We start from the raw sequence: 14,578 nt of genomic DNA on the forward strand, positions 1-14,578 counted from the left end.
TCCCTGCCCTGGGGCATTGGGATATTTTAGACCAGAGGAAAGAGTGCCTCCTACTGGCCCTCTAACACCACTTCCAGCAGTATCTGGTCTCCCATCCAGGGACAGACCAGGACCAACCCTGCTTAGCTTCAGAAGCAAACCAGCAGTGCTATGCTGCTGGCAAATTTTGAATGATTAGAAATGACATCAGTATTTAAACATACTCTTTACTTATTCCAGCTTTTATCCTCTTATTCCAGGTTGCATGTTCCCTAGAGCCTGAATAGAAACGACCTTATAGGGACAGCAAAACAAACTATACGGCATTGTCAGGCTGCCTCTCAATATCAACAGAGACAGAACTAAACACAAGAGACTTCTTAGGTATATTTTTGATTCATGTTTGTTTCAGATGTTTGTATAATGACTCAGGGTTAGTAGTGCTGAATGTGACCTTAGTCTGACATCGATCTGAGTCCAACTAACATTCTGGAGGTGAACTGGGTGTTGACGTGTGCCAGTGTGAGTGAATGTGTGACCTACCTGCTTTCCGTCCAGTGTGTAGATCCTCTTGACCACGCCGCTCTCCAGCTTGATGGCCTCTGTGATGTCGGTGAGCACCTGTTCGAAGGAGTGCGCTGTCTTCTTGTTGAGCAGCACGCGGACGGCCTTCCTCGGCTTCACGCCACTCCGCATCACCGTCACCAGCTTGGGGCGAACAAACTCCTTACCCTCCCGGGCCTCGTTGGCCTGCTTGCTGGCCAGGCTCTGCAGGTTCTTCTGGCTGGCCGAGGCCTTCACGTTCACAGACCAGTTGGGGTTGACGTTCTTCGTGTAGTCAACCTTCTTGTAGACGTTCTCGGACGCACAGACGTAGCTCTCTCCTGAGGGGGTGAGAGGAGAGACAAAGAGAGAACGCCGTAAGGAATATGAAATAATCTACTTTGTTTGACATAAACTGAGGAAATATTTGCTTCAAAAGGAGCCCAACATCAGTACTATCGTAAGTAGAGGTGTGGAGTTAAAGCTTGGAGGATAACCAGCTCAGATGTCACAGACCTTCGTGAGGGAGACAATACCAACACATCTTCATGTAAACTATGCATCCCCACTACATCTGATCTAAATGCATGGATTCAAGATAAACTGAGGACAGAAAAACAGCCTCCTACTCTCATAGTGTGTTGGCAAACTAGAAGTTATTCTCCCAGAAGTTTAAAACATACTGATCATAAAGACCCGTGGTTCTACTGTGACCTGCAGGAGGAGGGTGGTTCTACTGTGACCTGCAGGAGGGTGGTCCTACTGTGACCTGCAGGAGGAGGGTGGTCCTACTGTGACCTGCAGGAGGAGGGTGGTCCTACTGTGACCTGCAGGAGGAGGGTGGTCCTACTGTGACCTGCAGGAGGAGGGTGGTCCTACTGTGACCTGCAGGAGGAGGGTGGTCCTACTGTGACCTGTAGGAGGAGGGTGGTCCTACTGTGACCTGTAGGAGGAGGGTGGTCCTACTGTGACCTGTAGGAGGAGGGTGGTCCTACTGTGACCTGTAGGAGGAGGGTGGTCCTACTGTGACCTGTAGGAGGAGGGTGGTCCTACTGTGACCTGTAGGAGGAGGGTGGTCCTACTGTGACCTTGTATGTAGTGTACTGTAGGAGGAGCAGTAACGGGACAGGTCTCTGTGGATCAGGGGTTTCATCACACCAGGGCCAGCTATAGGTGTTCTCTATAGACCAGTGACAGGATGACATCTATACTGGCCTCCAGTTAAGAGAGTCAGGGATAAACATTTGATATACAGAGAGACTAACTACATGAAAGGGGCTAGAAATTAGGTATAACTATTCAACCCACAAGACCCTGAAGTGGAGAGGAGAAGCGAGTGTAATGTTTTGAGGCTGAAGAGAGAGAAGAGGAGAAGAGACAGGACAGTCAGTGGATAGACTGATGATCCCTGTCACAGAGAGGAAGCGAATCAGAGAAAGATAGATGGAATCTGCAGGAGCGAGAGCTGGGAGACAAAACTCATCAGGCTGGTGATGAGAGCTAGCTAGGTGCCAGAGGAGCAATGACACACCAGAGGACAGGACGACCAGAGGAGCAATGACACACCAGAGGACAGGACGACCAGAGGACAGGACGACCAGAGGAGCAATGACACACCAGAGGACAGGAAGACCAGAAGAGCAATGACACACCAGAGGACAGGAAGACCAGAAGAGCAATGACACACCAGAGGACAGGAAGACCAGAGGAGCATTGACACACCAGAGGACAGGACGACCAGAAGAGCAATGACACACCAGAGGACAGAACGACCAGAGGAGCAATGACACACCAGAGGACAGAAGGACCAGAGGAGCAATGACACACCAGAGGACAGAACGACCAGAGGAGCAATGACACACCAGAGGACAGAACGACCAGAGGAGCAATGACACACCAGAGGACAGAACGACCAGAGGAGCAATGACACACCAGAGGACAGAACGACCAGAGGGGCAATGAAACTGACAAACCTTTACTTTTCTTTACATTTAAAAGCAGTGGGCTTCTGCTTCCACATAGTCAGCCCTGAACTCCCCCAGATCTGCCTGTCAGTGGGTGTATGTGACAGGTCACATGGTTGATGGACAGAGCTCACTCTACATTTACATTTTACTAGATGCTCTTATGCAGAGCAACTTACAGGAGCCAAGAGGGTTAAGTGCGTCGCACAAGGGCACCGACAGATCTGTCACGTAGTCGGCTAGGGGATTCAAACCAACAACCTTTCGGTTGCTGGTCCAATGCTCATAACCGCTAGGCTACTTGGCACCTCCTTCCTACTCATTATATTCTCTGCATTTGTTCCAGACGGCATACAGAGAAGGCGCTGTCATTGAGACGTGATCAAAGCTATATAGCCTACGGTAGCATGTTCATCCCTGGAGAACGCACACAATTATTTACATGCCTTTGCCTAAGCAAATGAATAAGTTAAGTCTAAAATGAGCTCTTTGTGCATCAAAACACTGTTATAATATAATATTCCATGTCTAGCTGAAATACTAATGTGAATTTCTACTAAAGTCTTCCTACCTGTGGTGCTCAAAATCATGATATGTTGTGTCATGAGATTCAACACAGTATCATAGGTATATTTCTACAGATGTTTTTCCAATGGAAAGTGAATAAATTACGCTAGCACACAATGCTACATCTGAAACTGTGGCTGTCCTGTGTAAAAGTGCAGAGACAGCAGAAACAGCTTTTCAAACAGTGTTATGACAGCATCTACCTAGAGTGCACTGCTTACTCACAGCACCTGGAAAGAATATATTTATCTCTCTTTCATCAGATCTAGCAGATTCTGTAGTAGGACGGTGGAGAACTGCCTGCTACCTCTCACTATTATAATTGAGCGAGTCTATACAGTAGGGCATTCTGCCCAGCAACAGTGTAAATGGCAACCCTCAACACTTCCATCCAGGTAAACAGGTCCTGATTTCTCCTAAGGTCAGATCGTATGAGTCAACCAGTCCCACTAAGCCTTATGCCTGGGTGGACTGTCAGCTTGGGCTGAGATCCAGTACTCTGACCCGTACAGTACCATAAGGTCCAGAGGCCTGTAAGGTGGTGCAGCAGTTAACTCGGGCTAATACTGTATCATGTAAGCCTTCCTCTAAATGGTCTTCCGTAAAGGGTATTCCGGCTGTTCGTGCACACGAAAGTCTACGCCCCTTCGTCTGTGATTGGTCAATGGTAGGGATTCTTCAATTAAGTGTTCATTGTCATTCAACAATAGACTCATTTTCATGAGAAATACTGCACCAAACATCTTAGATAGATTGTGCGACTAAGATTTCCTCAGCAAAAAACGTCAAAACGAATGACAGATTTCTTGAGTTATCTTAGATTAATTCTGACCATTTTGAGGAAGTGTATATTGGCTACAGAGTCTCAAGATGGACAAACAGTACTATTGCCACTTTTCTCTCGTTTTTTCAAGCAAAGGTATTTTAAGGGAGTATGCAAGCATACTCGTTCGGTTCTCCTTACCGGTTCGGCTGGCGCCCGAAGCCTCCTTCAGCAGTCTGGGTTAATTTCCCTACATGCACTGCACTGTTAGTGACCTAAATGAGGTCTCTCCATCACGTAGAGAGCCAGAGAGATCCAGAGGACATCACTCCCTGTGCCACTGCAGCACCAGACAAAGGACAGTGGGGGATAATACAGCGCAAAGTCCATTATCCTCTGTAAGAGGAGGACCTGTCCCTTTCTCGCCACCACACACAAACTCTCGCTCTTGCACAAACATACACCTTCTTATGATGGGATAAAAGGTTAGCCATTTTGGTCAGGGAGCTGGTAGAACATAGTTTGCTAGTGCTGTGATAAGATCGTGTAAAATAATACATTTGAAGAATGTATCTGCACTGTATGTTTGCTAGCTAGCTATCCAGACATTTTGAGAAATGATTTCATATATTTTTCAAATTAACTGCCAATGTCGACTTTCCATTCAAACTATGCATTCAATTCCCACCCATACACTGGCTAAAATCAGTTGATGATAGGACTTAGACAAGTTACAAGTACTGATATTGTATCATATAAAAGGACTCTCAGCTTTCCAAGAAAACAAACATTGAGATATTTATGGTCTGTTTGCATATTTTTTTAGGCTATTCATACAGAAAATGTATAAAACCCATAATAAACTGTTATGATTATATGACAATATTTATATGACAAGTATTCTATTATAGAATTTCTGATATATCACATCTTTGTTTAATTTTCCTGCATAAGTAAAAATCAGGAGTATGCCTCTACTGCCATTAATTCCAACTAGACTGGTTTGGATTTCTCCCTGACCAATATGGCTGCCATTTTCACCCCATTCTGGAACGTTGAGGGTTTATGACATATCCTATAATGATTAGGGGCTCTCTATGGTCGCCCGCCAAAAAAACAGCCCATGGCCATGTGTCATAAACCCTCAACGTTCCAGATTGGGGTGAAAATGGCAGCCATATTGGTAGAATTGCAAGTAATAAGCTTAAAAAATCCTAAATTCTCTCAGCCCAATTGCAAAATGTGTAGAATAGCATGAGATTATCTTTGAAACTGCACATTTTTCTGATCTTGCGGGGGGGCTCAGTTGGTAGAGCATGGTACATGCAGTGCCAGGGTTGTGGGTTCAATTCCCACAGGGGACCAGTATGAAAACATTTATGCATTCACTACTGTAAGACGCTCTGCATAAGAACATCTGCTAAATGACAAAACAGTAAATGTAAAATGAAACTGCAGTGTGCCACTAGTGCCATACATGGTCTCTTCTGGCCCGCCTCAGCCGCCCCACACATACAACATACAGTCACTCCCCCAAGGCCCCGCTCTTTCCTAAACAGAAAACAAGAGATGATCACCTAATTTTGATCAAATGAAGCCAGGGTTTTCTCTTTGTATCATTTGTATAATCCCAGCCCCTTTCCCCCACCCCCTTCCCTAGAAACACCCCCTGAAGGGCTTCCAAGCTTTTAGGAAAATACATCTGCCACACACTGGAATGAATTGGCATGTTGTTTAGTGTTCCTGTTCATTGGTGTCAGTAGAAAGATAAGACAATGGTTGATGTGTCAGTAGGAAAGAGGGATTGTATCCAGGGAAGTGAACAGCACAATTAGCCAGGGGTGTTGAGTGTAATTGAAAAACTCTGCCTCCAGGGCAGATGGCGTTGAGGGAGAGTCTTAATCAACACTGGCAGAGGACACTGAATTCCCGGGTCATACGAGTCGAGAGGTAAGTAATTGCATCAGAGTGAAGTGTATAAGGTTACAGGGTTTTCTTACTCTGAGGGGTGTGGTCTCAAGGTAATGAACCCAAAAGGTAGAGTACATTACTGGCAAGCTGTACTTCAAATAGCATAGTGTAATGAACTAACTGCTGTATAGTGCAACTATTGCCTTCTACATCCCTTCTCTTTCACTACAGGGCCCTTCATACCCTTTTTCATTTGTCCTTGCTTTTTTTCCTCTTTGGTTGTAGTCCAAACATGCAGGCTCTCTGTTTCCTTAAGTCATCCCTTTTAACATCCATAGATCATTTCCCAGCTGGCAACGTAACATAATCTAAAACGTTTTATAACGCTAAGTAGCAGTAGGATCTATTTATATACTATTAATAGGCCCCAATATGATCTATTTCTCTTGGCAGGCAGCAACAGTTCTTCCCCCCTATACAGGGATCCAGCTGGTGTCTGGAGAGAGAGAGAGAGAGAGAGAGAGGAAGCTCAGCTCCGCCTACCTGTCAGCCTCCTCAGACTGTGAATCCCTTCATTCCCAGGAGAGCCTGTTTTATATAGTTACAGACCCACTTCCACCTTATTTTGGGCTTTCTAACAAGAAGGAATAGAGTTGCAAAGCTACTGGTAACTTACCAAATTTACCTGAGTATTCTGTAACTTAAGTAATTAACAGGTAATCTATGGCAACTTCGGTCATTTATACTTGAATAACTTTAAAAAAACAAATGTTTCTCTATATCTGTGTCCCTATTGTCCATGAGTTTCTAGTGGATAGATCATATGATTCAAGAGAAAATAGCCTAATTAATGAAAAAAATATATAGAATCAACAAATGCATTATTTTTTATGAACTCTGCAACTCTTTCAACTATTGACTTTTTTTCACAACTGCCACCAGTTTGGCACCAACACATTTACAAAGACATACTGACATAGTCAAATAAATGTGTGTAAAAAAGATATACTGTACATATATGCTGAAACCGTCACCCTTGAGCGAGGCATTGCTCCTGTGAATCACTCTGGATAAGAGCATCTGGTAAATTACTCAAATCAAAATAAAAAAGAATATTAAACACCAATGAAAATCACAGAGTTGATGGTTTATATTTAGAAGAATGTTTTACAGCTTTGTCATTCAAATGTTTATTTTCAAATCCTCTTATTTGATATATTTTGCATGCAGTAAGGCAACACAGAGGGTCAGAGATAACTACAGACACGTGTGACAATCTGTGCCCAAAAATGCCACTAGATGTCATTTGATAAAATTCCAAACAAACCCTGGAAGTTACCAAAATTCTGTTAGTTTCCACTAATTTAACCTCCCTTTGCAACCTTAAGAAGGAATAACAGATACTGTTGAGGGGGGTATTAATATAACAGAGTAAGAGATGTACAGGAGGGGGCCGAGCACCCTTGGGAGGCCCACCCGTGTTGAGGTGTTATTGACTACCCTCACCACCCGAGGTCTGCCTGTCAGGAAGTCCAGGATCCAGTTGCAGAGGGAGGTGCTCATACTCAGGTCCTTGAGCAGTGTCAAGCTTGGAGGGGACTATTGTGTTGAATGCTGAGCTGTAGTCAATTAACAACATTCTCACATAGGTGTTCCTCTTGTCCAGGTGGGATAGGGCAGTGTGTAGAGCATCCAGCAGTCTTCATGATATTCTGCTGAGAGAGATTGGCTGAGCTGGCTGTAAGACTCCCGTATGGATAATTATGACGAGTCTGAGACTCAGCAATCACATCAAAGGTGGGGGAGTCCCCCTAATGAGGGGAGGAGACGTTACATTACATCATGCCAAGGAGAGGGGCCGAGACCCCGTCTGTCGGCTCATCAAACAGAATGCTGCCTGTGCTCCAGCCTCCAGGCAGATGGATGGATGGTTCCACTGGGACAACAGCCTCCATTTAGAAACCATTTCCTAATTCCTGGATGCAGACGCAGCGATTACAGCTTTGGATCCTGCCAAGCACTCATTGCAATGCTCTCTCTCCCTCCACTTCTGAGCAGAGAATTCCACATGTACATTCCAGTGAGAGTCACTGACCGGATAAAAACCTCAGTGAGAATCTCTAATAACAGTGTAGGGTTTCACACAACGACAGCAACAGACTACCACTACACCATGCATATCAATGAGAGGAGGAAGACATAATTGTGAAAACTGTTTCACTATCCATGTCCACCCTACTGACTATGATGATCATGAAGACAGTAGGATGCATCATTATCACAATCCATCAACCCACAGAGCACTAAAGCAGTCAGTATAGTGGTGGACACCAACAGCAGAACAGAGCAGTGGTAAAGTGGTGGAACAGTGGAGGAACAGTGAAGGAACAGTGGTGGAACAGTGAAGGAACAGTGGTGGAACAGTGGTGGTAAAGTGGTGGAAACAGTGGTGGTAAAGTGGTGGGAACAGTGGGGAACAGTGGTGGTAAAGTGGTGGAACAGTGAAGGAACAGTGGTGGAACAGTGAAGGAACAGTGGTGGAACAGTGGTGGTAAAGTGGTGGAAACAGTGGGGGAACAGTGGTGGTAAAGTGGTGGGAACAGTGGGGGAACAGTGGTGGTAAAGTGGTGGGAACAGTGGTGGTAAAGTGGTGGGAACAGTGGGGGAACAGTGGTGGTAATGTGGTGGGAACAGTGGGGGAACAGTGGTGGGAACAGTGGTGGTAAAGTGGTGGGAACAGTGGTGGGAACAGTGGTGGTAAAGTGGTGGGAACCGTGGGGGAACAGTGGGGGAACAGTGGTGGTAATGTGGTGGGAACAGTGGGGAACAGTGGTGGGAACAGTGGTGGTAAAGTGGTGGGAACAGTGGTGGGAACAGTGGGGGAACAGTGGTGGTAATGTGGTGGGAACAGTGGGGAACAGTGGTGGTAAAGTGGTGGGAACAGTGGTGGTAAAGTGGTGGGAACAGTGGTGGTAAAGTGGTGGAACAGTGGTGGTAAAGTGGTGGGAACAGTGGTGGTAAAGTGGTGGGAACAGTGGTGGTAAAGTGGTGGAACAGTGAAGGAACAGTGGGGGAACAGTGGTGGTAAAGTGGTGGGAACAGTGGTGGTAAAGTGGTGGAACAGTGGTGGTAAAGTGGTGGGAACAGTGGTGGTAAAGTGGTGGGAACAGTGGTGGTAATGTGGTGGGAACAGTGGGGGAACAGTGGTGGGTACAGTGAAGGAACAGTGGTGGTAAAGTGGTGGAAGAGTGAAGGTAAAATGGTGGAACAGTGGGGGTAAAGTGAAGGAACAGTGGTGGAACAGTGAAGGAACAGTGGGGGTAAAGTGAAGGAACAGTGGGGGTAAAGTGGTGGTACAGTGGTGGAACAGTGGTGGTAAATTGAAGGAACAGTGGTGAAAACATGTTGAACCAGCATAGTCTAGACCAGGGGTCGCGAGTTATGAGTAAACATGTATTATTTCAGACTATTTCTTAATTTGGGTCGTTTGAGGACAGTACATTTCTCACTTGGGTCTAGAGCTGAAAAAGTTGAAGAACCTCCATTCTAGATGACATTCTGATGCTATCATCGGTCTGCTTCAGACATACTGAGACTGCTGCTCGCTGGCTCCTGAGACGCTGACCGAATCACTGCTAATGAATTACTGAGATTTAACAGCATGACTGAAGTGACTGTACTTCTGCTGCTCAACAAGTAGCAGCTTTTAGCAGAGTCTCTGGAGTACACTGTGTAAACTAGCATAGCACACCGTCCCACTGCTCCATTGCCCTGTAAACAATCAGATGATCATATTTAATATGCAGAGATTACAGCCAGCTAGACCAGCCAGACTAGACTCCATCTCAGAGCAGGAGACGTTCATGCCTCTCGTTATTCCCGTGTTACAGGTGATGACAGAATACCTCTGTTTAACCTTTCCTAATCACATTAACAGAACTTAGAATGATAGGTGTCACCCAAGGAGAAAACTATTAACAAACTCCCCCACTACCTACCACCCAACCCCCGTGACCACACCTTTATCCATAATGACCCCCACTACCTACCATACAACCCCCTGTGTTCTCACCTTTATCCATAATGTCCCACACTCAATACAATCCCAACCCCTGTGAGCTCACCGTTATCCATAATAACACCCACTCCATACCACCCAACCCCTGTGTTCTCACCTTTATCCATAATGACCCCACTCCCTACCATCCAACCCCCATGACCACACCATCCTCCATAATGACCCCCATTCCATACCACCCAACCCCTGTGTTCTCACCTTTATCCATAATGTCCCACACTCAATACAATCCCAACCCCTGTGAGCTCACCTTCCTCCATAATGACCCCCACTCCCGACCTCCCTGTGAGCACACCTTCCTCCATAATGACCCCCACTCCATACCACCCAACCCCGTGTTCTCACCTTTATCCATAATGTCCCACACTCAATACAATCCCAACCCCTGTGAGCTCACCTTCCTCCATAATGACCCCCCGCTCCCGACCTCCCTGTGAGCTCACCTTCCTCCATAATGACCCCCGCTCCCGACCTCCCTGTGAGCTCACCTTCCTCCATAATGACTGCCACTCCTGACCTCCCTGTGAGCTCACCTTCTTCCATAATGACTGCCACTCCTGACCTCCCTGTGAGCTCACCTTCCTCCATAATGACTGCCACTCCTGACCTCCCTGTGAGCTCACCTTCCTCCATAATTGTGGACTTCAGGAAACAACAGAGGGAACACCCCCCTATCCACATCGATGGAACAGTAGTGGAGAGGGTAGCAAGTTTTAAGTTCCTCGGCATACACATCACAGACAAACTGAATTGGTCCACCCACACAGACAGCATCGTGAAGAAGGCGCAGCAGCGCCTCTTCAACCTCAGGAGGCTGAAGAAATTCGGCTTGTCACCTAAAGCACACAAACTTCTACAGATGCACAATCGAGAGCATCCTGTCGGGCTGTATCACCGCCTGGTACGGCAACTGCTCTGCCCACAACCGTAAGGCTCTCCAGAGGGTAGTGAGGTCTACACAACGCATCACCGGGGGCAAACTACCTGCCCTCCAGGACACCTACACCACCCGATGTTACAGGAAGGCCATAAAGATCATCAAGGACAACAACCACCCGAGCCACTGCCTGTTCACCCCGCTATCATCCAGAAGGCGAGGTCAGTACAGGTGCATCAAAGCTGGGACCGAGAGACTGAAAAACAGCTTCTATCTCAAGGCCATCAGACTGTTAAACAGCCACCACTAACATTGAGTGGCTGCTGCCAACACACTGACTCTACTCCAGCCACTTTAATAATGGGAATTGATGGGAAATGTAAAATATATCACTAGCCACTTTAAACAATGCTACCTAATATAATGTTTACATACCCTACATTATTCATCTCATATGTATACATATATACTGTACTCTATATCATCTACTGCATCTTTATGTAATACATGTATCACTAGCCACTTTAACTATGCCACTTTGTTTACATACTCATCTCATATGTATATACTGTACTCGATACCATCTACTGTATCTTGCCTATGCCGCTCTGTACCATCACTCATTCATATATCTTTATGTACATATTCTTTATCCCCTTACACTTGTAAGGGTGTATAAGACAGTAGTTTTGGAATTGTTAGTTAGATTACTTGTTGGTTATTACTGCATTGTCGGAACTAGAAGCACAAGCATTTCGCTACACTCGCATTAACATCTGCTAACCATGTGTATGTGACAAATAAAATTTGATTTGATTTTTAATGACTGCCACTCCTGACCTCCCTGTGAGCTCACCTTCCTCCATAATGACCGCCACTCCTGACCTCCCTGTGAGCTCACCTTCCTCCATAATGACCGCCACTCCTGACCTCCCTGTGAGCTCACCTTCCTCCATAATGACTGCCACTCCTGACCTCCCTGTGAGCTCACCTTCCTCCATAATGACCGCCACTCCTGACCTCCCTGGGAGCTCCTCTTCCTCCATAATGACTGCCACTCCTGACCTCCCTGTGAGCTCACCTTCCTCCATAATGACTGCCACTCCTGACCTCCCTGTGAGCTCACCTTCCTCCATAATGACTGCCACTCCTGACCTCCCTGTGAGCTCACCTTCCTCCATAATGACTGCCACTCCTGACCTCCCTGTGAGCTCACCTTCCTCCATAATGACTGCCACTCCTGACCTCCCTGTGAGCTCACCTTCCTCCATAATGACCCCCACTCCTGACCTCCCTGTGAGCTCACCTTCCTCCATAATGACCCCCACTCCTGACCTCCCTGTGAGCTCACCTTCCTCCATAATGACCCCCACTCCCTACTTGGGCTGTTGCAGTGACAGTATTACTGTCACACTGGCAGTCATGAGTCATGACAGCAGTAAAATTCTATATGACTGTTGAGTCATGATAATCTCATTTTATGCACTCTGGACATGCATTGGGAGTACACAACCCCCTACAACCAGCAGGTACTACTGGCCCGGTGCTCTGGGCTCTATTGTCCCTCTAACCACTCTGACAATATAAATCTAATTGAAAATCCCATCAAACACTTATCATCAAAACAGTATGTGCTTTTAAAGCTCACCTCACTCTGATTGATCAATTTGAAGAAAGAAGTTCAACAGCAGGTTGAAACTGGGTGGAAAACATGGTTATAGTGGATGTTGTTTCAAAGCCTAACTAACACAACAAATTGGACAGCGTTTTCTAAGGTGATGATTCATTCAAAACACTCATATGCATATTTTAACTTATGCATAAGCATTGGCCGATACTGTATGTGAGCCCAAGCCTGGGGAATAAAAACAGAATTACAATTATGTTTGTGCTATTACACAATAAATAGCCTACCACATATTACACACAGCAGAAAAAGACAAAACAAAACTGATTTAAGATAAATTCAGATTATTTAATTTAGGCTTGCCTACAATTATAGTGCATTTGTATTTGATTTGGAATAGCCTAGAAATAGGCCATTTTTATAATTAATAGGCTGACATTACATTTAGCTACAGAATATCTCACCACCGTGAGTTTCCATCTCCTCTCTCTTCTTCATTCCTTTCTCCAGCTGTCAACCGTATAATTAAATATGTTTCATTGCGAAAACATGTTACTATTGATGTTGCCAAACAAATTTCACTTGGTTTCCCAAATGAAGCACTGGGTAGCTGCAGGAGCAAGGTTGGAGAGCCCATGGCATACAGAGTTTGGGCGGAATATCACCTGTCCTGCAGCAAAAATACCTGAGTAGCCTCCCCGACATGACTTATAAACGTACTGGTGGGAAAGTGGACTCCATTTGCTATTCCAGACATTTTTTGTCTTGCTCCTGTTCTTGATAAATGGGCCATTCTAAATCACAACAATTGTTACATATTAGTAAAGACGAGAGAATAGTCTGATGGTGTCACGCCTTGGTCTTAGTATTTTGTGTTTTCTTTATTTATTTGGTCAGGCCAGGGTGTGACATGGGTTTATTTTGTGGTGTTTTTGTATTGAAGTTTTAGTAGGTATTGGGATTGTGGTTGAGTAGGGTTGTCTAGCATAGTCTATGGCTGCCTGAGGCGGTTCTCAATCAGAGTCAGGTGATTCTCGTTGTTCCTGTCTTAGTGTTTGTTTTCACCAGATAGGCTGTATAGGTTTTCACGTTCCGTTTGTTGTTTTGTAGATTTAAGTTATTTCATGTATCATTCATTTTTACATTAAATAACATGAGTAACCACCACGCTGCATTTTGGTCCGACTCTCTTTCACCCGAAAGAAAACCGTTACAGATGGGTGTAAATATGATCACTTGATGAGAGGACACACAGCATGTGCAGCCTGAGGCAAGGAACAGAGAGCAAGCTTTTTTTTTGCGACTTTCTCAAATCATCAATAGCCCATAGTCCCATCATGCAGCCCATATACATTTTGATTTGTAAGACATTCTAAGGTTTGTATCACTCACAACTAAAGTTGCCAAATAACTCACAATCAAGCATATAGGACCTGTTTCAAATGATCACTTTTACGCTCCACATATCCACTTCATATTTGCACTCGCTCCGGAATGGGAAAAATATCACTTCTATTTTTTCAGTTCAGTTAAATTCTATTATTTTAACTATAAAATCATATAATATAAAATAATGGCATGGGACATAAACATATCTTGTCGAGTAAATTAACAAGCCTATGTATGACATGGCGCACAGCCAGAAAACACAGTAGGGCAACTCCTATTCTGTTCTTCTGAAATACATTTTCTTCATATCATCAGGTTTCTTTAGACCTGTCTAACATAAATTATGGATTTGTTGTGATGGTGTAAATTAAATTGATTTATTAAACTATTTAAATGTAGCTGTTCCAAAGGTGCATATCAGCATCTTAAATACAGCTTGTGTGGAGGCCTGGAGATGCTAAACATGTTTATGTTAATTAATGTCAATTACCGTGAAACCTGCAGTCTATTGCATGACAATTGTTGGTTGGCAAAACTTTGACATAACCTACAGCCCTACTCCCTAGCATCCAACCCCCTACTCCCTAGCACCCAACCCCCTACTCCCTAGCATCCAACCCCTACTCCCTAGCACCCAACCCCCTACTCCCTAGCACCCAACCCCCATGTGAGATCATCTTCCTCCATAATGACCCCCACTCCCTATCACCCAAAACCCCCATGTGAGATCACCTTCCTCCATAATGACCCCCACTCCCTATCACCCAACCCCCATGTGAGATCACCTTCCTCCATAATGACCCCCGCTCCCTATCACCCAACTCCATGTGAGATCACCTTCCTCCATAATGACCCCCACAACCCCTGTGAGCTCACCTTC

General features: G+C 45.2%; 1 protein-coding gene across 2 annotated transcripts in view; it reads right to left on the minus strand.

The window, feature by feature from the left end:
• LOC112230661 (neuronal migration protein doublecortin) overlaps nucleotides 1-14,578 on the minus strand; it is a 99,553-nt gene that overhangs the window by 75,119 nt on the left and 9,856 nt on the right. For both annotated transcript variants that reach the window (XM_042311279.1, XM_042311280.1), the window contains exon 3: nucleotides 523-863. In XM_042311279.1, the coding sequence (XP_042167213.1) occupies nucleotides 523-863 (341 nt within the window). The remainder of the gene's footprint in view (nucleotides 1-522; nucleotides 864-14,578) is intronic.

Source organism: Oncorhynchus tshawytscha, linkage group LG33 (assembly GCF_018296145.1).
Source record: "Oncorhynchus tshawytscha isolate Ot180627B linkage group LG33, Otsh_v2.0, whole genome shotgun sequence".
NCBI lineage: Eukaryota > Metazoa > Chordata > Actinopteri > Salmoniformes > Salmonidae > Oncorhynchus > Oncorhynchus tshawytscha.